The following is a 26,845-nucleotide window of genomic DNA, read 5'->3' as shown; positions in this document are numbered from 1 at the left end:
TGAAACACATTCCAAGTTTGCATCCCCTCTACTTACCCAAGAGCTGATATATACCAGATAAAGGCAAAGACTCATTGTTGAATAATTTATCAAAAACATTTTAATTTCTTGAACAACAATACAATATGTCACAGAAAAATCACAGAGGGATTTAAGACAGGTCTGGCTCAGGTTTTCTATGTGAGTTTTTTCTTTTTTTAAACAATAAGTGCAGCATAAATCAAACAAGTCAAGAGGAAAAAGAGCATTATTACATCCTTCAAATAATTCCAATAATGAGGACAAGACAAATAAACGAAACCTCGACGTCATTAAAAGTCACATCCCTAAAAGTCTCTGCAAAAGTGTCAAGAATTACAACTACTGCTAATGCTCATCATAAAACCACTAATGCCTCACAAGATTATGAATTTCATACAATGAAAAAACGATTTTAAAGATCTTGTATTCATCTGTTAGATACAGTACAAAGACATCATTCCATTTCTGTTACCACCAAAATGTGTTGAAATGGATCTAAGCACCAACCGGTTGGTTTGAGTTGTATCACTGACTTATGTCCAAATATCATTATATGCTGTTTAATGAGGGGGCATTGAGGCAAGGAGGGGTCTAGCACCATGAAAATTAAACCACCCCCCTGATTGCACCTCCCCTATCCACACATTTTTTTTAAATACCTTGTAGCCCCTTATCAAGTGAAGTACCATTTGATATGCAATAAATATGTAAGAAAACAACCATGTACAGTATAAATAATGTCACAATTTACAATTTTTCATTTTCTCTGTAATCCCAAAAACAGAAACTGACTACAAAAAGGAGGTATAAAAGTGGGAAGAAATTCCCATTGCAGTAATTTAAACTAGAGTGAAACCAAATATTTTTAAGGTATATTATATTATAGCAACAACAAAACAAACGACTGAGGTGGACAAGTTTGACCACATACAAATTAGATTTTTGATTGAGAACAGAACTACAGTACATAAATCTTCTAGTAAACCTGGAAACATATTCATTATGTACAGTAAATTGTGTGCACAGACTAATGAGGGCAGGGCTGAAATCTGAAATTTGTCATCTGTGGGGATTTCAATATAATGAGCTGTAATGCTGAACCTCTATTCATATGATAGAAAATAGGCCTAACTTGCCACCAAATCATTGCACGTGAATACAGTCCCAGTGGAATAAGTGACAATCACATTTTATGTAGGAAGCAAGGCTTTTAGTTGTATTTCACCCTTGCATTATAACATTTAAAACCAAAGGTTAGACTATGTAGCCTTATCAAAATGAGACATTTTATTTTAAAGGACTACAACAAACAACAATGACCGGGCCTTTCTTGTCATGTGTTAATTCATGTGCTCTTCAACAAACTGGACACACAGTATATGAAGCCCCCTGCCAGTGCATGGAGCCTGATCAGGACGGATGTTTGGGGCAAAATGAAACACAATGAGGTGCCATTCAGTCTGCTCATCTATTTGGCCTCAATGGCTTTTGCATGATAAGATTATGATTGTTTGTCTCTTTGGACATATTTTTTTCAGACTGTAACGGGCACTTCATTGACAACATCAATGTTGACACTCTTCCCCCACCCCCCCTCTCTCTCTCTGTACGCCGTCTATGCACACCACTGTGTATCCCATAAATTCATTCACAATTTACAATTATTTATTTTCTCTGTCATCTAGAAACAAAAACATAGCAACAAAAGAGGTATAAAAGGGGGATTGTTTTCCCATTCGAAATATAAAAAAGACACTATGTCTGTTTTACGGGCGTATCATAGAAACCTCACCAACGACTATTTAGCTGGACTTGTGAAAAAAAATAATCTAATTTTTCATCTACATACTTGATTTCCAACTAACAATGAAACCATATTAGTCCTCTAGTAAACCCGTATTTAAGAGAAATTGGTACAACTTTTTAATTTTTTTTTTTAGTTTTTTTTTTTTTTAAATACGTACATAAATCCTTATTTGTGTGTTTAATCCTCTAATTACCTCTCCTCTAAATACAGTTTGCAAGGCCAATGTGGTATACTTCTAGGCTGGTAAAACTTTTAAAGTATCTAACGAGAATAAATTAGATTGGAATAGCACCTCAAAAAGTATGCAGACAGGAATTACAAATGTCAGAATTTACCTGAATACCAAGAAAAAACAAAAACAGGAACTAATACGATGCCAAATGTGACAATCAGCTACTTCTCCTGTGAAGCGATTCCCCTGCTGGTACAACAGAATCACAGCAAATTCATGGACATATAGAATAACTAGATTGGTGTAAAAAAGTTAGACTGAATTTGCATAAAAGTACCTGGATTTATACACAGAACTGGCTACTTGATGCCTTTGAATCACAGCAGTTTCCGTTGAACATATAACCTGATTTTCAGTGCTAGCAGTGGTAGTAGTGCTCACATTTGTTTTTTTGTACATATCTGAAATGCTTTTCATGAGAAGTACCAGTCTAGTCATTCTATTACAAAACACATGTCCAATCAGCAGCTGGCATGGGGAAGACAGTGAGCTATAGTTGGATTGGCTGAGTGTCCATACCTTATTGTGTGATGTAAACAATACTGAGTAAACGTGATTGGCTGATTCAGTGAGTGTTTACAGGAATAGATTGCCCTGAAGACAACATTTGTGCTGCCATTAGAGTTTTGGTTATGGCTGAAAGACACCAGGGAGGGGTCCTCACTTTGAAGAGGGTGATGGAGCCTGTAGGGGAAGAAAAAGAATAAGTGACAGAGCTCAGCTGGCCACTTAAAAAAAGGTGTGTGTGTGTGTGTGTGTGTTTTTGCCGGCCACTCTGGGGTTTGTACCCCATCACTTCCATTAGAACTGCTTTAGTAGGGAAGGATCTCTTTTTGATCAGTATGGACAGGAGGAATGATTACACCAACCAAAAACTGCCCCCAGCTACAGAACAATTAATGTAAACTGGGACAACAAATACACACATATAAGTATTCACGGTAATGGCTCAGCCATTACAAGCAAGCTTCAAGACTCTTAAATCTGATTTTCATATTGTATTGGCATGAACTGAACCAATGGGTGACTCAAAGAAAATAAATCATCTAAAATCTTATGGTTTACTTTGGAAAATGGTCAACAGTAAACACATTTGAAATAATGTACTAAATCATGCAACATCACTGTTTTTAGGGTTATCTAATCGGAGTTTTTCGCATATTTGATATGCGATACATTTTTCATTTTGCTTGCAGCCTGCACCTTTACACTGTAGAACATGTGTCAAACTCAAGGCCCGCAGGCCAAATCCGGCCCCTCGCAGATTTTGTTTCGGCTCGCATATCAATTTAGGTTCACAATAAATTTTGGCCCGCCTAGTTTTTGTAGCTTTTTCAATGTTTTGTCGCTTTTTTTGAAGTTTTTGTCACTTTTGGAGACGCATTTGGTGCTTTTTTCCAACGTTTTTGGGGCCTTTTCTGGCGTTTTTTTTTCCAATGTTTTTGTCGCTTTTTTCGACCTTTTTTGTCGCTTTTTTCGACCTTTTTTGACGCTTTTTTCTTTGATGGCTAAGTTACTTTTTTGGGGCTTTATGTCGACCAAAGTGTAAGTAAGAAGGCTATATGAGACACGCAATAATCCAGTAAAAGATCCTTGACTTTTTCGATTAAATAAAAGCATGTGAATAAACTATACATGTCTGGCCCTCGATGTGATTCTTATTTTTCAGTGTGGCCCTTAGTGAAATTGAGTTTGACACCCCTGCTGTAGAAGAAGACAATATGATATGGATGAAGCAATATGGAGTCCTGTTTGTACCTGGTCTAACCTTGGAACCTTTCTCAAAACTACTCTGGTTTGCTGTTAGTGTACAAGATTTGAAAGTGAGACTAACCAGCGTGAAGGTGTCGTAGGTTCTCATCAGCTCCTCTATCCGATACTGTTCCAGCACCACTACTCCCGCCAGCGATCGGCTCTTAGCTCGTGCACAGTCCTCGCAGTGCACCATGTAGCTCTTCTTACTGCTGTTCTCACTTGTCACAAACATCAGGTTAAACACCTCCACCTGCACAGACACAGTTTTGGTACTGCAGTTAATATGTTTGTTATGCATCCCAACATAGGCAAATGTGCCTGTATGGGCAGACAGCGAGGCCAGGGGAAGAGGGACTCACGTCACACTCATTGCAGTAGTAGGCTGGCTCGTCCTTCACGCGGCTCTGGTAACAGATCTTCTTCCCTGCAGCCACCAGCTGGTCTCTCAGAATCTGGATGTGCTTGATGGACTGTAGCAGGCAGTGTCTGAGCGAGACAGAGGAGCGGGTAGTGAAAGATGTAAACAAACTCACAAGCAAGCTACACGCTAAAAATGGCAAGTTTTGAAGGAAATTTGGATTGTGCAATAAGGCAGGCCTGCTTGGTTCTTTCGGGGAATGATTATAAAAGATTTACAAAGAATACGTTTAAGACATTTACTATCTAACTGGGACGTTTTCGGACCGATTGGCAGGATTGCTATGGACGAAATCCACACGACGGTGATACACTGGTAAGAGCAAATGACGTTTAACCATGTATCCAGCTAATTTAAAAAGCTCAGGTTAGTGTATTGTGTGAACAGTTAACTTTATTTTTTATGGTGTGTGTCATTTTCTTTTGCGGGGTGCAAATGTTCCACCAAAACATGTTCCTTCCAGAGCTACCGTCTCTGCGTCTGGAGCTTAGAGCCGCTCAAGACGATTGTGATTGGTTTAAAGAAATGCAGAGCGTTTTTTTCTCCAGTCCTAGAATGTATGTGTAGTGCAGCCAGACCTTACTCCACAGCGCTGTGGAGATAGGTCTGGCAATGCAAGACTACATCTTACTTGATCATCTTGTAGGTATCCTGGTCGGTGATCTTGATGGTGCGAGCAACATTCCATGAAACGTGGATCATGGGAACGATTGACTTAACATTCTTTACCGCGTTCCACTCATAGCGCTCCAGGGTGAGTTGATACTGGTACGCTGGGAGAGCAAAAAAAAACACAAACAGTGGTGAGACTGAAAGTAGGCAGCAAATATTTAACAGCGTAATTAACTTGTAATTTGACACAAAGACCAACACATGAATGTCAAGCTTTTAGCCGCTGTCTTTCCCTATGTTTTGGTCCTCGAAACTTACAGTTGAGTGGTCCCACATTCCAGGCGATGTTGTTGCACCAGCCCACCGCCTGGACCCAGTGCACAGTCCCCGCATTAATCCACACCAGGTCACCCGGCCTCTGAATGAAGCGGTACACAGGGATGTTGGAGCTGTAGAGGTCTTCCAGGACTGGCCACCAGGACCCCGTCAGGTAGTCTACTCCATGCCTGGGGATGACAACAATGCAATTTCCACATGCACAGAAACTGTAGCTTATTGCTACATGTGTTGCTAAAAAGCCTCTTCACTCACTTCTCACAAAAGTTGTTGATAGCCTCCCAGTAGTGCTCGTGAACAGCGAACCACTCACAGTCACCAGGCCCGATATTGATGTTTACTGAGCAGAAATTGTTGTTCTCTTGATGACCTGATGAGATGCGCAAACAGTCAGTTTCTTCATTCAGAAAACGGCCTTCATTTGAAAACCCCAGCCAGAGGTTCACTAGTGCCTAACTGTGTTTTCAGACACAGACACTGACCTGGCGTGCGGCTGCCTGGCACCTTCATGTAGAGCTGGACGGTGTTCATGCCCAGGATGGTGTGACCGACGTGACTGAGCATGTTGTTGCTGGATTCCACACGCATGAAAGCTGGCAGCTTCAGCAGCTCCTGCAGCTGGGGCTTCCACCTGTTCAAAACATATGCCGCGTAATGTAAAACTACAAGTACCCTCAGTGAGTTCAGCAGTGGTGGAAGAAGTATTCCGATCCTTAAAAGTACTAACACCACACTGTAAAAATACTCTGTTACAAGTAAAAGTCCTGCATTGAAAATGTTACTTAAGTTAAAGTATGTAAGTATCATCAGGAACATGTACTTAAAGTATTAAAAGAAAAAGTAGTCAATGCAGAAGGATCCTCACATTTTAGAAACTGGAAACAGTTCTGTGTTTAATCGGCTAATCATTTCAGCTGGACTTGTAGGCCGTTATATTGGTGGATAGTTTAATTTATAATAAAACATTGTATTTAATAAACTACATGTGTTTTGTGTGAAAAATGTTTTGTAAAGTAACTAGTAACTAAAGCTGTCTGATTGATGTAGATTCATATTTCTCTCTGAAATGTAGTGAAGTAGAAGTAGAAAGTGGTGTGACAAGAAAAAGACTCAAGTAGAGTACAAGTACCTCAAATTTACCACTGGAGCTCAGTTTGAGTGGGCAGGATTTAATAACATAATCTCACCTTTTAGGGTCAGAGAGATCAATATTGGTCCCAAATTTAATGATTTTTCCGGATGCTTTCTGCTCTGAGCTGGGGGAAAAGACCAAATACAGAGTTGAGTATTGTTACCACCGTCAAGAGTGAATTCTTTGTACAGACAGATCACAGTTTTGTTCTAACCTGGGTGTGCTGTTGGCATGAACAGGTTGGGCTTTGCTTAGGATGGTAGCAGAACTGGCTTTAGTCGAAGCAGGGCTGCCTTTACGGTTGCCTGATGTCAGGGCAGCTTTTGTGGCGGCTGATGTGTCTGAAGACTTGGCCTGCTCTCCTTCCTCTTCATTCTCGCTCTCCTTCTCCTCCTATAACACATCTACATGAGCTTAGCTGACAGGTTGGCCAACACCTAAAAACTGATGCATCACTATATACAGGGTGCAATTACTTTTTTGATCATGCATAACAAAACAAAACTATGCAAGAATTAAATCCCCCTTGCAATACCATGGATACAGTGCCACTCGGCAAGGCATGCCAAACACTTAAATATGCACTTCAATATTCAATGGAAAACACAGAGCTTTCAAGCCAGAGAGCAGAGTTCACTTTGCGGCGAAAACAAAATACTTTCACCCAGGAAACGCTCCTTCGTTCCTTCGGGAATCTTAATCCAAACCATGATCTTTTTTCTGAACTTAACTAGTCATTTTGGTGCCTAACCTTAACTGTCCTTTCTGGCTAAACTCCACTACATGGCCTCTGAAAGGACCGTGATCTGGCGGTGCTGCTTGGATTTTATTGTTCTATCGCACTATAGACCGACGTCTACAGACTTCACGTTACAGCGCTTTACTTAGTTTACAATACTTCTATTTTAGGTATATAATGGTCTATTGGTGAAGTAACATTGATCACTTTGAGGGGTGGGGTAGGGGGGGGATACATTTTGTTTTCTTTTGGATAAAAATAATTCAGCAGAGGCAGGGATATGTAGACCAGAAAGGGGGAAATCCCACGCATCCCCCCCCCCGGCAAATCGCACCCCGACTATATATTTCACTTTCAAGCTTAGTCCTGGTCAAAGATTATGTGAAAATGGGGCGCCTTGGTTAGCTCACCTGGTAGAGCATGCACCCTATGTACAGAGGCTAAGTCCTCGCGGTGGCGGCTGCTGGTTCGGTTCTGACCTGTAGCCCTTTTGCTGCATGTCATTCCCCCTCTCTCTCCCCTTTCATGTCTAAGCTGTCCTATCAAATAAAGGCCTAAAATGCCATAAAAATAATCTTGAAAAAAATAAAATAAAAAAAAGATTATGTGAAATACATCATTATTTACTCACAATATGTGTGGATGTAAAAACACACCGGAGATTAAACAAAGACAGGCTGAACTTTCAGCACACTTGTTATTAAACCAACACTTAGTGTATATTATATTTAGTCTCTGGTGCTCTTTTTTGATGCGCAATGGGCCTTGTGCAAGAACATTTTGGTATTCTTATCCATACTCCTTTATGGGATGTTAGGAGATGTTCCAAATTGGATTCACCTAACTCTCTGAACTGGACAGAAAAATCATGTGTGTCAGTAATTCAGATGAATGTCACCTGTTCACAGGGAGATGTGTATTCGCCATCAATAGAAAAATGGGAGTTTTTGTTTAGCCCTGTGTAGAAAGGCAGACTATCTGTACATGAATCAGACGACTGTCCTGGACCCCTCCTAATTTTTTTTTAATCGTACCTAAGAGAACATTTTAAGTACAAGTAAATTGGTGATTGGTGAAATGTCTACCTGCAGGCTCTCCTGGAAGCTGGAGGCCTGGTACAGAGCGTATTTGGCGATGGTGGTGTGTGAGCGACTGCTTTCGCAGGGCCACGTCTGCGTGGAACCACAGGGATCCCAGTTCTCATCAGCGGGCTGCTGAACCTGAGTCCTCACTTCCACTGCATGCTCCGCATTGGCCTCCACCAGGGATTTGGTGGAGAATAGACCGAGGTCTCATATAGGGAAAGGAAAGCAGAGAACATATAATTACACGGATAATTATCAGATAAATACCAATTTCCAAACATTGTATTTTATTATATTCATACTTTGAATACAGAGAATGACACAGAGAAAAAGGGTGTAGGGATAGAAATAAGATTAGTTGATCTACACTGGATGGTTGTAAAACACACACACAGAAATATGTAAATACATCCAAAAGTAGCAATTCCTAGATCAGTACAGCCTTCCAGTGGCCATGCCATCACATCATGGTTGAGCAAACATGGTCTGCATTCAAATATGGATCATAAAAGACACAACTGTGACTGTGAGGATGTGGTGCTGTATTTGCAGATTGTAATGACTGTGAAAGATACAGTGTGGAGAAAGGGCCAGCCAAGACCAAGTATGGCCTTCACATATTTTTGTTTAGTATAATTTACTCAGAATATTAAATGTCTAAAATGTTATGTGTAAAAATGTTTCCTACATCCAAAATAATCCCATTCAACCTTTGTTTTAAACTCGAAAAAATCATGGAGAGGCAGCCCTCATTTACATGACATTGAGGAATTACAAAAACAACAAAACAATAACACAGAAAAGAATACACCATCATAAGAAAGATAAAAAAAAGACAATTAAACTTTGAATTATTTATACATATGTTTATTTGGTTTATTGTCTAGTCTGTTACTATTTTGTGGTTGAATATTGTAGTTACTATGTCATCTTTACTTGATTTTAGTCTGGGTGGTTGCTGATGACGGGGGGGGGGGGGGTGGGGGGGGGGTGGGTGTTCATGTTGCGAATTGCATGTTGTTAAAAAAAACAATTAAATTGTAAATCACAATAAAAACTAAAACTATAACTAAAATTTGATAAATAAAATAAGGATAATATGGATATGAAATAAAGTACTTTTTTTTTAACACAAGTACAAGTAGAAGTTAGGAAGTTTAAAACCAGATTCCTAAATTGTCCAAAAGGCACAAGTGAGTTGTAATTTGTTCCAGGAGTCAGGTGCACTAAAGTTCAGAACGAGGTTGTGGAACATGAAGCGAAAGCTACGATATGCTACATTTACTGTATATCTGAATAAGCTATGTCGCCTGCCCTTTTCCGTTCTCCTCCCCTGCCCCTTGCGTGACAAGTTTCAGAAAACAATGGCTAAAAGTCTCTAAATAATGTCAATGTATTAATAAAAACCCAAACCTACAAAAACATTAAGGTTAAATGTTGCTGGGCTTAACAGAGTATTTTGATTGGGTTAAATGAAGTGAGATGAGTGTGGTGTATAAACTCACTAAGGCGGAGGGAGCCAGCAAGGCCTCTGATGACAGTGACTGCATTTTTGGGATCAGTGCAGAACTGTAGCAGAACTGGAGAGAATGCGTCCCTCTTGCTCTCCAACTGCAAAAGAAACGCAGAATAGTTATGAACGACTGAACGCAGCGGAGGAATGAATTTTTGTCTTGAAAACAAATGAAAAATACTGACAGTAGGTTGGTAACGTGTAGATGTCTAAGGCAGCTCTCTCTGCTGCTATCGAGAAAACAATCCAAGACATAATTCAAGTGATATAATTCCAAGATGTATGGTGGCATTTTGCAGATTTCTTTATTCATATGAGAACCAGACTAAAAGTCTACAGCCATGCTAGGGGCTCTCTGAGGCTGTACTTAGGCACAGCGGTGCTTTGAGGTAAATGCTAACGTCAGCATGCTAACATGCTCACACTTACAATGCTAGAATGCTGATGTTACGTGTTGGACCACCTTAGTTTAACGCGTCAGCATGCTAACATTTGCTAATTAGCACTAAACACAAAGTACGGCTGAGGCTGATGGGAATGCCAGAAGTTATGCGAGTATTTAGTCATAAAAGGATTAGACTTATTAAAATTTTGCCGGTAGATGACAAGTGAAGGGATCACCGAGGTCGTTAGGGTTCATCATGAGGGGAACGTGAATGTTTGTACAAAATTGTATGCCAATCCATCGGATAGTAATCGAGATATTTCAGTTTGAAGCAAAGTTTTGGACGGACCTAAAGGCCGACACTGCCATCCCTAGAACCATGCCTCTAGCATGGCTAAAAACACATTGTTAGGAGTTAATACTTGATGATATAACTTGTTGGGCTGGATCATGGTGACGATGATCATCTGTGTGGACTCACATAGATGCTTGGTGTCGGAGGGTTAAGCTTTTCGCGAGGAATCGGGGTCTCGGAGGCTATTTTAGGTTTAACAGAGAAGGCGGGAAGCAGGAAGGACTCCTTGAATTTGCCTTTCACCCTTGTCCCCCTGGAAAAAGATGACAGAGCATTAAAAAGACAAAATACATTAAGAGGAACAACTTATGCCTACCGTACACTAGAAAACTCTAAAAAGACTTTGAAAATACTAAAGTGTGACACCATCTCACATCTAAAGACAGTCTGTCATAATGGTTTTTAGTCACAGACTAGAAGATTTTTACTACCAAGACTTAAAACGTACGATAATAACATAATAAAAATGTGATATTGCGATTACGATATTGAGTCGATATATCATGCACCCTTAGTGTAAGGTCTGCATAGGATGTAAAACTGATATGAATGAATGAATGAGATGCCCAGACTCCAGACTACTCACTTGCAAGCTCTGATCACTTCAGCGCCCGTGTTTTTAATGCTGATCTTGGAAAGTGGGATTCTTTGCTCTTTCATCTCTGATATGTTGAATGTTTGTCTCCCGACACTCTCCACTTTAATCAAGAGGATCTTCAGCTCCTTACACAAGCCCATGGACAATGCCTTCAGTTTGAGCGGGTCAACTGGAGCTAATGAGCAGGGAGGCTTGCTCGCTGGGTTGGAAACACATGATTTGGATGTATTGATTGTTGCACTCGACACAGTCGATGCTGATTTTGAGGTCTGGGTGTTTGTGTTTCCAGCTGCTGAGTTATTTTCTAACTCACTGACATCTTCCTTCTTCTTCTTCTCCGTTATCATCTTTACCTCAGCGTTCCCCGTACCCACTTTTTCTTTTTGGATGTGTATGCCATGTGGGGTTAGGTTTTCCTGAGGAATCTGGCCCTTCGCGCTATCTATCTTTGCTTTGTTTTTAGGACAGATGATGCTGCTTTCTTCTGTCTTTATCTTAATCTTGATCTCTCCCTCCTTAGCCTTTCGTTTTCTCTTTCTGTTTGTACCTATGCATTCTGTCTCTTCGCTTGGTACTCTCTCTTCCTTGGTAGAGACTGTGATGAGGCTGGTGAAAGAGGCTGCATGTGTTGTGGTCAGTCTCAGCTTTGCACTCAGCGACCCGTCCAAAAGAGAGGACTCTGTACTCTCAGTGAGGATCTCCACATCCACACCCTCTTGTTCCTCTTTCATGTTGTTCTCAATTTCTTCCTGCTTCTCCTGCACCAGGGTGTCCGCGACAGGCTCCCCCAGATGTGTCAGACTGTGGGATTCCAAAAGCGTGTCTGAGGTATCGTGAGTTGGTGACTGATTACTGGGTGTGGACGATGCTGTAGCTTCTGATATGGGGGAGAAATCCTGATGCTCATGAATCTCCGACCCCAGTTCAAAAGAAGAGGAGTACTTCACTCCTCTGTTGGTGCCAGCAGGAGGCCCCCCAAATGGACCACCTCGACATGTGACCCTCTGGCCTCCGAGAAAGTTGGCCAGGCTCTGGAAGACATCATCCAAACCGGTTTTGTGGTGGCGAAGCTCACAGAGAAGAGAGCCGGAGGTTTCCCCGCCGCTGTCCACCTCTTCTTCCTTTTCTTCCTCGGCAACTTGTTCCGTCGCACGAGGCAGATCGCAGACTTCGGATGCGTCATCGTGGGAATAATCAGCCGATGTGCTTTCACAAGGCTCCTTATTGGTATTGTCGATGCCATCGCTGTCGACAAGCGGAGGAGGCGGAGAGAAGCACTGGGTGGGGCTGGGCTGAAGAACGGGTCTACTTATCACTCCCTTTTCTAGCTCCTCTTCATCTTCTCCCAGAGTTGATACTGGAGAGCCCTGCCAGCTGAGAACAGGAGGAGTATTCGCAAGGTTGTCGTCCATTTCCCTCAAATGTCCCACAGGCTGTAGGTCTGGAGCGTTGAGAACCCCTCCCTGCCCAGCGTCTTTGCCATGGATGGGCTGCTCTAAGCTAATATAACATGCTGTACTGAGAGGCACTAAGGCTTTAAATAAAAGGGAGGGGAGTGGGTCATCGGCCTTCGCCTGTGGTTGGTCTTCTGATCGGGGTGAGACGATGGTGGGCAACCTGCCGGTCTGGATGGGGCTGGTGTTCCTTGGAAGAGACTGGAGTCGTCGTTTCCTGACAGGGAGTTTGGGGGGACTGCCATTCTTCTTGGGCATTTTACGATTTCCAGATTTTGAGGATGGTTGCGATGTGCAGCTGGAATGAGGAGTATTTGTGGATGGCCTGTGTGTCCTCTCTGCTCGCTCACTCCTCTCCCTGTGCTTGTGTTTGGGCGGTGACTGGCATTGATTCTCTGGGGACACAGTTGTAGTCTTCATTTTACTCATCTTGGCCTCTCCTGAAGAGTTGGAAGTAAACATTTCATTTTCCGGGACTTTAGTTTTCAAGCCTAACTTTCTTTCCCTCCTTGCTGCTTTGTCCCTCTTCTTTTGTTTCTCGGCCAACCTTTTTTCCTCTTTTTTCTTCCGCCTCTTTCTCTCGTCGCCCTTTCTCGCCTTTTTCACCAGCTTCTCGGCTTTTTTGTGTTCTTCCGACTCCTTCTCAGGCTTGTTCGCTCTTGATCTGCTGTGGGGGGACTGTCGCGAGCAGAGGGGCTGCGAGCCCTTTCGATATTTGACGTCTGAAAACCTGGATTTTGCACCGGCGTGAGATGTGAGAGACGTGGTGGATGTCAGGCTAGGTCTCGGGGTGTGATTAGGGCTTCCCTGGAGTTTCTGCTGTCCACTGAGGCCAGGACTACACTGACGAATGATTATTGGATCTTTTCTGCCACTGGGCACTGTGTATGAAGAGGGACTGGAAGGAGCACGTGGACTGCTGCTGGCAGTAGAATCTCCAGCTTTAGGGCTGCAGAGGAGGGAGGAATAGGGAGAGTAGTCTGCAACAGCAGACTTGGAGAGGGCTGGATCCCGGGTATTGCCCCTTTGATGAGTGCGCTGAGGTTCCTGCAGAGTTAGGATTACATCTGTTTAGACTTTTGTTCAAGGATAGGACACTCAATTACATAGACATATACATGTACTGTTATACTTACATTCATGATGTTATTAATAGCAACTTAGGCTTGGATACAGAATGTAACACACTCTACCTTTTTATTTAGAAATAACTTATGTGTGCTCATGCTGTTTAACCCTTAGAGATCCCGCGGACAGCCACTAGAAACTAGAAGAAATTAAAGTGCTCATATTATGCTCATTTTCAGGTACATAATTGTATTTAGAGGTTGTACCAGATTAGGTTTATGTGGTAAAATTTTCGGAAAACACCATATTTTTGTTGTACTGCACATTGCTGCAGCTCCTCTTTTCACCCTGTGTGTTGAGCTCTCTGTTTTAGCTACAGAGTGAGGCATCTCACTTCTGTTCCATCTTTGTTGGGAGTCGCACATGCTCAGTAAGTGCTGCTAGTTAGTCAGTTGAGTATGAGGGCGTGCCATGCTAGCAGCTAGGCGAGCATTATAACGCGTGTTACAAAGTGACACGTTCGTCACAGAAGTAAAGGCTGGACTACAACAGAGCTGTTTGGAGCAGTTTGTGAACAGTGTTTTCTGTTGGAGATGGTAAGTCCCTTTGGGGTGGACTTTGGGCTTTTTCACTTTGTAAACCTATAATGTGCACAAAAAAATATAGAACACAATAAAGGAAAGGGAAAAAGCCAAAAAGCATAATATGAGCACTTTAACATGAAACTATCAAAACGCCCTTACGCTCTTCATAAAAATTAGCATATCTCAAAATCATAGAAATGCGTCCGATTTTTTTATTTCATTTTATTTATGACACAATTTAAATACTTGTGTTAATGGTTACGGTTTATTGACTTACATAACCTTTTAGCTTAGGTTGTACTGATTTTAGGGACATGAAGCATTTGAAGATACTATATAGGCATATAGATATACTATATATACTGTAGGCACTGGCGGACCAATTCTTTTGCAAAGGGTTAAATGTTTATTTCTCACTGTGCTTTGTTTGTGGTGATGGCTCCATGAGTCCTTCTCCTCCAGAGGGTGTAGCGGCGGGTTGTGCTGTAGGGCTCTGGGGTGGCCTGTGTGCCGTTGATAGTGGTAATGGTGGTTTTGGTGGCTGTAAGGCACACGGGTGTGGTCTGCTGGTGAAGATGAGATTTTCCGGTCGACCTTCCCCCTGCTTCCATGATGTGGTGGTCTGCTGCCACAACTCTGGTTTGGAGCCGCTAGGTGACTGTTACTGAAGCCGTGCCCTCCAGCTCGCAGTTTAGAGTTTTCCTGCACATTTCAAAACCAATAATAGAAATCAACTAAACTGATGTTTGCTCAGTTTCATTTTGTAGTTAAAAAAATCCCATAACAACTCTGTTTGAACTGCTGCTCTCAGGCAGACATTTCAGGACAATTAAAACAAGGACAAACAGAAACAGTTTTTATCCAAAAGCCATAACTGCACTCAACGCTTCTTGGGTTTAAAAGATGAATCATGCAGAGAATGTCTTGTTTGTATGATATGCCTGTGTTTTGTGTTTTTACTTTCTTTAAAAAAAAAAAAAAAGCCTCTTTTTTTACATTTTTATAGAGATTTTTAGAGGCTTTTTTATATGCATTTATTTATTAACCTGCTTTGCACTTTTGCTGATGTTTTGCACTAAAAGGACCGCATTCAATTGCGTTGTACATGTACAATGACAATCATGACTCTTCTATTCACTGATTATAGAAGCTTACAGTACCTGTTGCTGTGTTGTTGAGGTCCTGTAGTCAGAGTGGTGGCCATGACCCGATCTGTCACTAAGAGGCTTCCAGTCATCTTGGTTGCAGCGGTGGGCAAGTAAAGGTAAATGCCTTGACCCAGGATGAGATGACTGAACAGAGAATCATAAATATCCTGTCACACTAGATTAGGTTTTTACCAATGAGTGGTGCTATTGCACAAGAATGAAAGACTGTTTACAGATAAACAGGCTAGATTTAACAAAGGAGTCAAAGTTTGTTGTGCTAAGCCAATGTTTCTCATGGGGGGGAGGGGGGGAATACTGCATGGGTACGTGACATTTATTTTTTTTAAATGTTAATTAAAATAATTATAATATTTAATGGATTTAGTGATTCTAAACATTGGAAATGTAGCATTTAAGTGCTTTTCAGTTACAATATTGTTGTTAAGTAAATCAGACACTGATGGGGCAGCGCTGTATTGTGCCTCTTTCTGTCTCTCTTTATTTTTATTTTGAACAAAAATATCACTAAACACAATGCATAGCAGCGCATAGCAACACACCAAAAGAAAAAAACATGATCTATAAAGTGTATGTTCATTCTGCACGAAAAGGAGCGGGACAAAGCTGCAGCTTATTATTTTTCCCACCCCCTCATTTAACTTTAAATAGTTCCTGTATATATTGTATGTATGTATCATATATTTTATATTATATATTGTTTATATAGCTAGGCTTTTTTTTTCCTACCAAAAATATTTTAAAAGGGGGTACTTGGATAAAAAAATATTTTAAAGGGGGTACATTATTTACAAAAAAAACAAACAAAAAAAAAGGTTGAGAACCACTGTAATAAGTCACCAAACTCTACCTGATCAGGGCCAGAGTCCCTTTTCCTCTTGGCTGGACACTCTTCCCTTGGGGAGAACGGGTGCTGTGGAGGGAGAATGTGCTGGTGCAGCGGGTCTCGCCGCTGGTGGAGGGCCGGCCGTTTCCAGGGTCCTGGTCTGTTGTTTATCATTCTGTCTGGAAAGCTCCTGCGGCAGTCGGAGGGGGCCCATCTCTCCGGCGGTGGGGAATGGAGTTCTCTGTTGTTGCGATGCAGGCGAGGGCCGCCATGCTAACAGTCAAAAAGCGAGAAAAAAAAAGAAAAAAAAAGACATCATCAAAGAGTAGAGCTGTCACAATTCCACATTTTGCTGTACAATTAATTGTCTCTGAAATAATTGCGATTAACAATATAACTGTCTCTTTTAGTCAAATTTAAAATTATGTATTTATTACCTTTTTTAAACAAATGAAAGTTTTGAATGAATCCCAGGATACATCAGTTATCACTGTCATGTGACCCAGATAATGTAATAACACAAGTACACAGCCTATGAAGTAAACGTGCCTCTTTATTATCATAAAATATTTTTCCTAACTGGATCCCCCCCTTGTCCAAGTGCCAACAACTAACAATTGAAATAATAATAAAAATATACAGTCTGACCAATAATCACTTATATAATTACAATTTGTCATATCTAAACAAAATCATCAATTACCAACCTTAGCTAATGTTAGCAAATAATTGAGGTTCAACAAAGAAACCGAGAATATGTAAAAACAACTGACAATTAGACAATTATGTAGTAATTGTTACAGGCCTATCTAAGAGTCAAATGATGACACACTTCTAGTTCATCCAGTGTGAATTTCAACTCATCTGAAAGTAGTACTGTTCAGGGTCTGCAGGTCTCACCACAGAGTTGCTGACACTGCTGTCCCAGTTAGTGTAGCGCTCCTCTGGTCCTGTTAAGTAACCGCTGTTGGTGCCAGCTCTGTTGTGGAATGAGCGTGTGGAGTTGTGGTGCCAGTTCTGGGCCTCAAAGGCCTCTTTGCCATCCCAGAGACGTAGAGGCTGTCTGTGCCCCCTAGAGGTACCCTTGTCCTGGACATGGTTGACTGTCCTCTCCCCCCTAAGCAAAAGACCAACTGAACTAAGCAACAAACTTAATATTTCAGATCAGGTGTTGTACTGTTCTGCTGCTCAGGGGGCAAGTACAAGTGAAGCTGAGTATCCGAGTAGTTTTAGTAACAAATGGATTGCAGTCCAGAACTTGTTTGAGAACGATTTAGGGCTGTACAATTAATAGAAATTTAATCAAGATTATGATTTTGGCTCCCAAAGATCACAAAAACAGAATAATCGAGAAAAACTATTATTTAACTCATTACGTTTTGCAAGTAAACTCTTATTTTCTCTTGTGTTCTTAATGAAAAAAATAAATATGAAAAATATTAAGGCAAATTTCACAGTTGTATGTGTTTTTTTTACTGTTGATTTATTTAACTTTTTCCACTGTTTTTTTTTTAAGTTCAATAATTGCAACATCTTTCCAGAAGTCAACGAGTAATCGAGTTATCGTGATTTCAATATTGACCGAAACAATCATGATTATTTTTTTTTTTCCATAATCGAGCAGCCCTAGAACGATTACCTCTGCCTTAAGAGGCAAAACTGCAAAATGTAGTGTATGGATTATTTATACTGTTTTACTCACCTATTATAAAGACGACTTGATGCTTGATGTGACTGATTGCGCCCTCCTTGGCATCTTTGGTAGTGAAAAAACACATAACATGTATAGTCTCAAGATAATAATGCAGCCGAGATTGCTGTAAGCAAATATAACAAACACTGTAGCTCTAAAAACTTCTTGCTGATAACTTTAAGCCAGGTTGAACCAGGTTAACCAGCCATTAGTCTCTTTTTTCAAGTGCATGCTGCTGTGTATGTACGCTGTTTTTTTAAAAATAATTTCTTAATCAAGTTTTTCCTTGTTGATTGCTAATTTTGCATTTCTTTTAGTGACTACTATTTAATACCTTATAAGGAAAAGCCAGCCACTCTTCTAGCAATAAACTTCTTTGACCTCACTAAATATGGAGGTAATTTGCATAGCTTGCTAATAAAGCAGAGGGTTATATTGTCATTGTGACCATATTGAACTTGACTTTACTATAGACAATTGGATAACCCAGTTATTTATATTTGTTCGTTACAAACATGCATATTGAAGTCTTTAATTAAACTTTGAAAGGAAAATTGTGGTGGTGCTATTTTTCTCAGTTGAATTGGATTACATGTTGATACAATTTACCAACCTACAGTACTGCCTGTTGCTCAATACAAAACCTACCAGTGCTATGCTAAGAGGTTTTCAAATATATTTATGGTTTGTAGTTAAGTACTAATGTCACACCTTTTTATCAGAGTCCTAAGTACTATTGCCAAAACCACAACCTGTCAGCTACAGACACAATCATATTCATTAGAGCCACCCTCGACTGCTGCAGCTGAATAGTTAGATTGAGGCTTCTCTCAGCTGCAGCTGAAGAAGTTATACTTTCATTCACCAGAGTCCTGCTTGTCTAAACTGCAGATGAAGTAAGAGCTTTTCATTAATGTGCTCATTACAGTTTCATTTAATCAGTCAGTCCCATAAAGTGGTGCTTATCTTGAATAAACCCAGACAACAAAGGCTGGAGTCCCACCTGCTGGAATAACCCTTGTCAAGGAAGTTTAAGCCTCAAGTTGTGCCACTATCCATTCCCACTGAGTGTATATTCTTTTCAGGAAGGCTTCGGCCAACTCTAGGTGTTAAAAGGCATTTCTATTGTACCTACTTTCTTAACAGTTACAGCCAACACTGTCCCTTTGACTTCTATGAAGCTTACTGTCGTCTTATTGAAGTATTCAGATCCTTTACTTAAGTAAAAGTACTAATACCAGACTGTAAACAATACTCTGTTACAAGTAAAAGTCCTGCATTTAAATGTTACTTGAGTAAAAGTATGTAAGTATCATGAGGGGAATGTACTTAAAGTATTGAAAGTAAAAGTACTCGATGCAGAAAGATCCTCACATTTTAGAAACTGGAAACGGTGCAAACTGTTCTGTGTTTAATCGGCTAATTATTTCAGCTGTACTTGTAGGCCGTTATATTGTTGGGTAGTTTAATTTACAATAAAACATTGTATTTTATAAACTACATGTGTTTTGTGTTCAAAAATCTTAATTCGTAAAGGTGACTAGTAACTAAAGCGGTCAGATTAATGTAGTGGAGTAAAAAGTACAATATTTCAGTAGAAGTAGAAAGTAGCATGAAAAGAAAAGACTCAAGAAAAGTACAAGTACCTCCAATTTATACTTTAGTACAGTACTTGAGTAAATGTACTTTACAAGTTACATTCCACCACTGCTTATCAGTCAGACTCTTCAACACAACATAATGTAGCACTGCTAGCTGTTGAGCCAACATGTTCACAATATTCTGCACTATGTATATTTATTCATGTATTACTCTGTGCCACCTCCTACTGTGACCTGTGCAATATGCCATTTTTTATTCATCTGTATATATTGTTACTCCTCTGTATATAAAAGAGGTGTTCATATTACTATTATTACTCATTCTTATTTTTCTATATATATTTTTTAGATATTTTGCTATTCTATTCTTATTTAATGTGTATTATTTGTTGTGTTGCATTTGAACTGCAGTAACTAGGGAATTTCCCCAGCATGGGATCAATAAAGTCTATCTTATCTTATTATTGGAACGCAGCACAGCCCAGTGAAAAATCGAGGTAAGTGTGTGAGTGTTGTGATGGTGCTGCAGACCTTTCTGTGTGGCTCCAGTGGCGACTGTTTACAGGGGCCCATTGTCCCCTGTTAGGTCCTCCCGCTTGATAGGAGACCCATGTGTTACGGCCAGAGTACAGCTCTGCTGGGTGATACATGCAGCCTAAAACACACATTAATGCATATGCTGTTACGATTTTGAACATAAACAAATATGATATCTCATTCTGGCTGCATAAAATGCAATATAGAAGTGCTGCAAATTTCAGATCTTAGCTTATGCAATGACAATGCCCAACACTTTGCACTGAAGCTTTAGATCCTTGATTCTTATTCAGAGGACTGCTCTACTCACTGATTCATTATTGGGGGGAAAAAGGCCTACAGGAAGGGTCTGTAATCAAGTAAAATCCAGTTACAGCAGCAGATGAACACTAACGATAAACACTACATGCAGCAACTCACACATGGATATATTTTAGGTTTGATGACGTTTTGCCAGGGCAAATGTAGATTTCTGCATCACTCTACTATCAACAACATCTGCAGAAACTGCTAAACTATTTTCACACAAACAATGTGAAGCACTACTGTGGTATTATAAAGTGCTACAGTGGTGCTAATGGTAAATGTTTGCATGGGAAATACACATACAAAAGTACAGAGACATAAACATATGTTACCAGTCTTGGTCTGTATTTTGGAGGCCCTCCACTTCACACCTGAGAGCAGAGAGCAGAGAGCAGAGAGAGAGAGAGAGAGAGAGAGAGAGAGAGAGAGAGATATGAATGTCTACACACAAACTGTTTTTGTTCTGGATTATCCTTTTGAGATTTACATCCAGACCATAGTGTTATTTTGTGTATGTCTAGTACATTTTATTTCCTCACGCTGTATTTCCTGCTGCACTGTATCTGTTCAGCGGCCATATCAGTCAGCCAGAGCTGCATTGTGCATTCAGCCTCTTTCTAATCACTGCTACCCAGCAGGCACCACAGCCAGTGGCCATCCAATGATAGGAAAAAAAACAAACAACATAGCACTAAGACGAAGGGCCATGGCAACCTCACTTTAACAACAAAGAAAAGCAGAGAAGAAAAATAAAGGGTGGGCTGCTGTAGTATTTGTATCAGCTTACAGTAAAAATCCTGAGTCTTTATTTCTCTGACAGGACTGGTGGTCAACAGCACGCATCTTCCATCCAGTCTCACAGTTCATCATCAGCTGCTAGTTCAGTAGATCTATACTTCTTCATTTCATTTTGCTTGAAGTGCACTAACTTCCAGAAGCACAGTGAGCTCTATAGCTGCCCACTGAGTACTGAACCACTGTACCAGGTCTGGTGTTTGGCTGCTTTTGTCAAGTTTTTCACTTTTACTCCCAATATATCGCCTTACACACAGTATCGAAATATATTGCAATATATTGAATCGTGACCCATGTATCGTGATACGTATCGTATCGCCAGATTCTTGCCAATACACAGCCCTACCAAACAACTAGTCGATTAACTGAGAAAATAATCGTCAATGAAAATAATCGTTAGTTGCAGCCATATTGAATACAGTCATTTATTGGACATGGACAGAAAAGATATCTTACTCTCTATAGTCTCCATTACTACTGCCAAACACTTCAACCCTCAGTAAAGTGTGTTGAAATGAGCTAACCTTGTAAAGATCAACTTTGCATGCTGGAGAGAGCTTTGCTGTACCGTTGATAGGTTGCACTTTTACGTGCATTTCCCACAGCTATTTATAAACACTTTGAAGAACTGCTGTGCAACATTTTACCACTTCCCTTACGATACAATTTAAAAGTTTGTTCCATACAGGTTTTATTGTGGCGAGACTGTTGCAGATGCGTACTGATAACCTCTCTGAGTGCTGAATGAGCTTAGCGAGCAACGTCTTCAAGAATCCATTTCCTACCAGTTGCTAGAGCAACTGAAACCAGACGGTTCTTCCTGCTGTAGCTTTAGGCCTTTTAGAGTCAACTGCATTTAGGTTTATTTTTAGAGTAGAAAGAGGACACAAAAGGCCTAATGTTACACTGCATATATGGTAAATCAAGACTGCAGGCTTTTATCCTAACATGCACTGTACTGTATGCCATCAGAAGCTGTACCATAGACGCAACGTGTCAGGTTATATCATATCTGATCCTCACATCATCTCCTGTTTCCCTAAAATCTGCTTTTTTTGAGGGACCAGCATTTTGAGCTTCTGCATTCTCTTTCTGCGATCGACGCTCAACTAACGTCTTCATCAATTGCTTTAAAGCTTTGGATCTTGATTGTATGACTTTATTCTCAGACTTGTCTGTTTCGCCTCATGACATCACTGTCACTGTGTGCTAAATTCATGCCAACATCTTGTAATCCGATCCACTGTTTGTGTGGTGTTACAACATCTTCAGACACTTGTCTTTCAATTGTACCTTGCTTTTAAGCCAGAGCCCGCTGGTAGCTGAGCAACACTACACAGGCACCAGATGAACCATCTGCTGTAGTGCAGACCCCTTCCTGTTGCACACTGTTGGTACAGTGTTGTAGGAGGAGCCGTCAGTCAGCAGCAGCTTAAATTTGACTCTGCCCAACAATGGCTATGTGCTTCCAATATTAAACCCATCTGCGCAGGGTTAATTCGAGACATCTGGAATTCAGCTCAGAGGCAAAATGATGTCATGTGCAAAAGGGGTTAAGTTGCTGTTGGGTAAAACCCTCTGCTTTGCAGCGAGATAACCTACTGGTTGGTTAAACCTGCTGTCTGCACCACTGTGTGCTTCCTCCCTCCCTCTGGTCACCAAGGAAACCCTGGTCATCTCTCTGTCTCCACAGAGGGATAGCCATGCATCCTTTCATGTCTCTGCTGGAACCCTCATTTGCCGGTCTAACTAATGTATTTGAAACCTTATAGTGTATGTGTCTGTGCATCCCTGTAACCAACCTTACCTCGCAATGAGCACTGAGAGAAAAGGGGGAGACAGAGTCCAAATTCGATGATGTCAGGCAGTCAGGAATAGCAAGACAGCAGACCCGTGCAGTCTCAGAACCCTTTAAATAGACATGCTCATCCTCCGCTAGCTGGCAAATGCACACAAACACACATAGTAGAGTGAGTGAGGAAATACCATAGTCAGTTGGTGCACAGATGTACAAGACAGGAAGGTTTCATTGTCTCAAAATCAAGGGCAGCATCCATCATCCATTGCTGCCATTCTCTTCCTTTCTATCCTCGCCTCTCATTTCCTACAACACATGCTTTCCTATCACACACATTTGCAATGTTGCAAACCTGACCCTCTCTAGAAAAAGGAAGATAATGGAATGAGATGTGAGAAAGAAGGGAGAGGAAGGGTAGGCCAGCAACCTCTGACAGGCTGATAGGCTTTCCTTTTCTCTTGTCCTTCCTCTTAATGGCCCTGCCCTTTGCCATCTTCACTACTTTTTTCAACAAAACTCCTTTTCTTGCTTAATACCCAATATCCCAGCCTCTTCCTTTCTTTTTCAGGCTATATGTATGGCTCTGCCTATGCCTCACCCTCCCTTTTCTCTGCATGCTGTGTCCTTGTATCCCTGGCAACCGATGATATCATTTAGTCCAGAGCTGGGAGCAAGGCCTCGAGCAAGGAGGGGAGTGTTTGCGTGTGCATGTGATTTTGACATGGAGGGAGAGAAGGGGGGGGAGGTGAAGAGAGTCCATAGGATTTAATGTACACTTCCACATTTCTATCTTCTTCTCTCTGTTCATTCTTCTCAGATGTCTGCAAGCTGAATTAAAAACATGCATTGTGTAGTGAAGAACTGCTGCAGTTCTGCAAATACACTCCAATTTGTGTCCTCATTTGGACAAAGCAACAGTCTGTTACATTCTTGCATACCTCACACTAGCTGGAGCTGCTTGCTAGCTGCAGAGAACCACTTCAGATGTGCATATCTTGCTGAGACTTTATGTGTGCATGTGTGTAAGTATTAAGGATCCTATACCATAAAAGGAAGGATGGGCTGCAGCAGCAGGCCTGTCTCTGGTGGCTCCTAGGCTAGCTAACACAAGGAGCAGTGACATGGAGAGAACAGATGGAGGAGAAGCGACAAGCAACAACGTACAGACAGACTAGATAGACCACCCTCCCTGACTGCACACACACACGTGTGATTTTATGGATTCAGGGGTGAAAAAGCATTCTGATCACAGAGCGAGAACGTACAGTATGAGCCGAATATCAATCACATTTCTAAAAATAACATCCCTGCAGCCCTGCTTCCCTCGGCTCTATCCCCTTCTCCCTCTCTGTAATAGCAGCTTCTCCCGGTGTATGCTCCATAAAGCACAGCCCTCGGAGGGGTACTGGAATGTACCAAGGCAAGGTCAAGAACAGGAAATAGGGGTGTCTTTTGCAAACAATGTAAAACGTACAGCTTTAAGCAAACAAAGACAATGAGGGAGGTTAACAGGTTTAAAGAAGGCACTGGATGCATGTGTTGTGTGTTGTGTGTGTGTGTGTGTGTGTGTGTGTGTGTGTGTGTGTGTGTGTGTGTACCCGGCAGACAGCTGGCTTGTGTGAGGACCGGTAACCTAGAATTGCACGTCCAGGTGGTTATCTTAGCTGGCAATCAAATCAACTGGAAGCATACATTGGGTGCAAGTTGTACGTTAGGAAGTAACCCTACATAATCTTGATTCATTCTATTTTAAATTATTCAAAAAAAAGCCTGAGTCAAATATTTCAGCCCATTATTTTATAAAAACACAACAAAATCAAAAGCTTTCTGTGTGGGATGTGTTAAGCAGACTGAGCTGAACTTTCAGTTGAGCCAAATACTTATGTGTGACACAGTTTTGACATGACTCTAAATGAAGATTAATTGTCACACTTGGTCACACTGGTGTAACCGCAGCAGTTCCCCTTCACTACATTCATCATTTCACATTTCTGCTCTTGCACTGTCAGCACGTGAGCACTGTGTGTGTGTGTGTGTGTGTGTGTGTGTGTGTGTGTGTGTGTGTGTGTGTGTGTGTGCGCGCTTCATGCATGGATGTGCAGCACAGTCTGCAGACACACACACTGCAGCATGTTCTGCCAAGACAGATTGCTCAGAACAATGACACAGATAAAATACACAGATAAAGACAAACACTGAAAGAAAAAAGAAACAGGAATGCATGCTCACACTGGTAGATGTAGTTCATGAAGTGTATTTACATGAAGCCATAAGCAAACAGCACATGAAGCTGCTCCTCTGTAGTCCTTTTACCTCTTTTCTTTTGTCTTCCTTCCCTTTGGTCCACACGCTCCTCTGCTCCCCTTTTCCTCTCTTCCTTTCACTCCTCGCCACCTTGTCGCTCACCCGATCCTCTCCTCCGTCTTCTCTCTTCCCCTTTCCTCCTCTTCCTGTTTCCACTCCACTTTCTTATGGTCGGTCTCTCTGCAGACCGATCCATGTACAGGGACCGACGGGGCGGGCCGACAAGCTGCCAGTCACAAGGCGCGAGCCAATGAGAGGGGCATAATCTCTTATCTATCACATTTTGCAGCGAGCTGGAGGAGGCAGGAGGAGGGGGGAAACAGCAGACAGGGGCATGGGGGGGCTCTTTAGTTCCCTCTCGCTTTCTGTGTGTGTGTGTGTGAGAGAGAGAGAGAGAGAGAGAGAGAGAGAGAGAGAGAGAGAGAGAGAGAGCGAGCAAGCGAGAGTTGGAACGTGGCCAGTACAGTAGAGGAGGTTTTTACATGTTCTCCACAGATGTAGAATCTTCTGGAGCTTATACAGATATGCCCCCCCCATCACTGCAAGTGGTTGACACCCATTTTCACCAAAACCACACACAAAAAAGAATATTTAATGGATAAATTAAAGAAGAAAAGAGAAGGAGAACCACAATACCCATCAGCCTTTAAAGGTATGAACAATGCATACGCTTCTCCGATTTCCGGGGAGCTGAACATCCAGGTATTTTTCTGGATGAAGTGGGAAGTGAAGCGGAGTGAAATGGAGACGGACGGGCTGCTGAGTGTTGGCTGAGCTCAAATGTCAAGTGACAGGAGAACCAGGGGAAGGTGGGGCTACAGCTCCACGATCATGGGGAGGGTCTACATTTTGTGGGCTCACGATGCAAAAACCACCACTCATTGCCTCTGGTCATTTCACCCATCAGCGACCAATAAAAAGCAGGCAGAGAGCAGAGCTGTCGGTGGCTGAGTTCACGGTGAGAGGCAGAGACGGAGAGAGAGCTGACGAGGAGCCAGAGGAGTGTGTGAGTGAAATGGTGGTGGAAGCAGCCCGCTGACAGTTTTTTTTATTTATTTTTTTTTACCTCTCAAGTGCCTTAGCAACAGCCCCCGATCAGCCTAAACTCTATTGGTTAATGCGCAACCCCATGTGGCTATTTGGACCAATCAGAAGGCTTTGGTGCAGAACTTAGAGGGGACAGCTTCAAAGGCCAGAATATGTGTTATATTGAGCCCCCTGGTGGCTCAATGAAGGTCTCTCTCCAAAAATATGTAATCTACTGATATAGTAATGATACAGAGAATGTTTTACATGTCACCCATGCACTTCAGAAATCATAATAAACATCATACGAATGTGGATTTAAGCAAAAAATTACATTATCAAAAAACAGTTTAATGGCACAACATGGAGGAGGTATTTTTCCCCACAGCTGTAACATAATCTTTTGGAGCTCATACAGACATGATTATTTTTTTTAAACTAATAATTCTACTGTAATACAAAACACTATGGTAAACTGATTGACACGAGAAAAGAACAAAGAAAAAAGAAAAAGAGTTAAAAAAGGAAAAGGAAAAACGGAGCAGCCAAAAATTGGAAGATTTAGCTGACTGTGAATTCAAATTAATCAAATATTGACAAGTTTAGTTGAGTAGGCCTACCAAGAAACAGAAATCTGTAACAGAATTTTCAAAAATGAAATAGCCTACATGAATTTACGTATTAGGAAAATTGTTATAG

At 41.3% G+C, this 26,845-nt stretch overlaps 1 protein-coding gene across 4 annotated transcripts; it reads right to left on the bottom strand.

Moving 5' to 3' along the window:
* Positions 1–82: 82 nt before the first annotated feature.
* On the bottom strand, positions 83–25,471 carry kdm6bb (lysine (K)-specific demethylase 6B, b). 4 transcript variants are annotated; one of them, XM_078265338.1, is made up of 22 exons: positions 25,130–25,471; positions 22,826–22,957; positions 20,556–20,594; positions 19,912–20,035; positions 17,789–17,842; positions 16,987–17,203; positions 16,111–16,359; positions 15,255–15,386; positions 14,512–14,796; positions 10,977–13,489; positions 10,517–10,643; positions 9,643–9,748; positions 8,138–8,343; positions 6,528–6,706; positions 6,369–6,437; positions 5,664–5,812; positions 5,437–5,551; positions 5,164–5,351; positions 4,865–5,006; positions 4,175–4,301; positions 3,895–4,065; positions 83–2,744 (listed from the first exon to the last, which is right to left on the bottom strand). In XM_078265338.1, the coding sequence occupies exons 4-22, from the start codon at positions 20,028–20,030 to the stop codon at positions 2,721–2,723; spliced, it is 5,172 nt and encodes a 1,723-aa protein (XP_078121464.1). In that variant the 5' UTR covers positions 20,031–20,035; positions 20,556–20,594; positions 22,826–22,957; positions 25,130–25,471; the 3' UTR covers positions 83–2,720. The 4 variants fall into 4 exon arrangements, with proteins under 4 accessions (XP_078121464.1, XP_078121465.1, XP_078121466.1 ...); XM_078265339.1 differs by having other exon boundaries at positions 25,046–25,137; XM_078265340.1 differs by lacking the exon at positions 22,826–22,957.
* Between the last annotated feature and the right edge of the window lie 1,374 nt (positions 25,472–26,845).

This window comes from Sander vitreus, chromosome 13 (genome assembly GCF_031162955.1).
Source record: "Sander vitreus isolate 19-12246 chromosome 13, sanVit1, whole genome shotgun sequence".
In the NCBI taxonomy this organism is placed as follows: Eukaryota; Metazoa; Chordata; class Actinopteri; order Perciformes; family Percidae; genus Sander; species Sander vitreus.
Note: the sequence above shows the minus strand (reverse complement) of the source record. Positions and strands in the feature narration are given on the sequence as shown.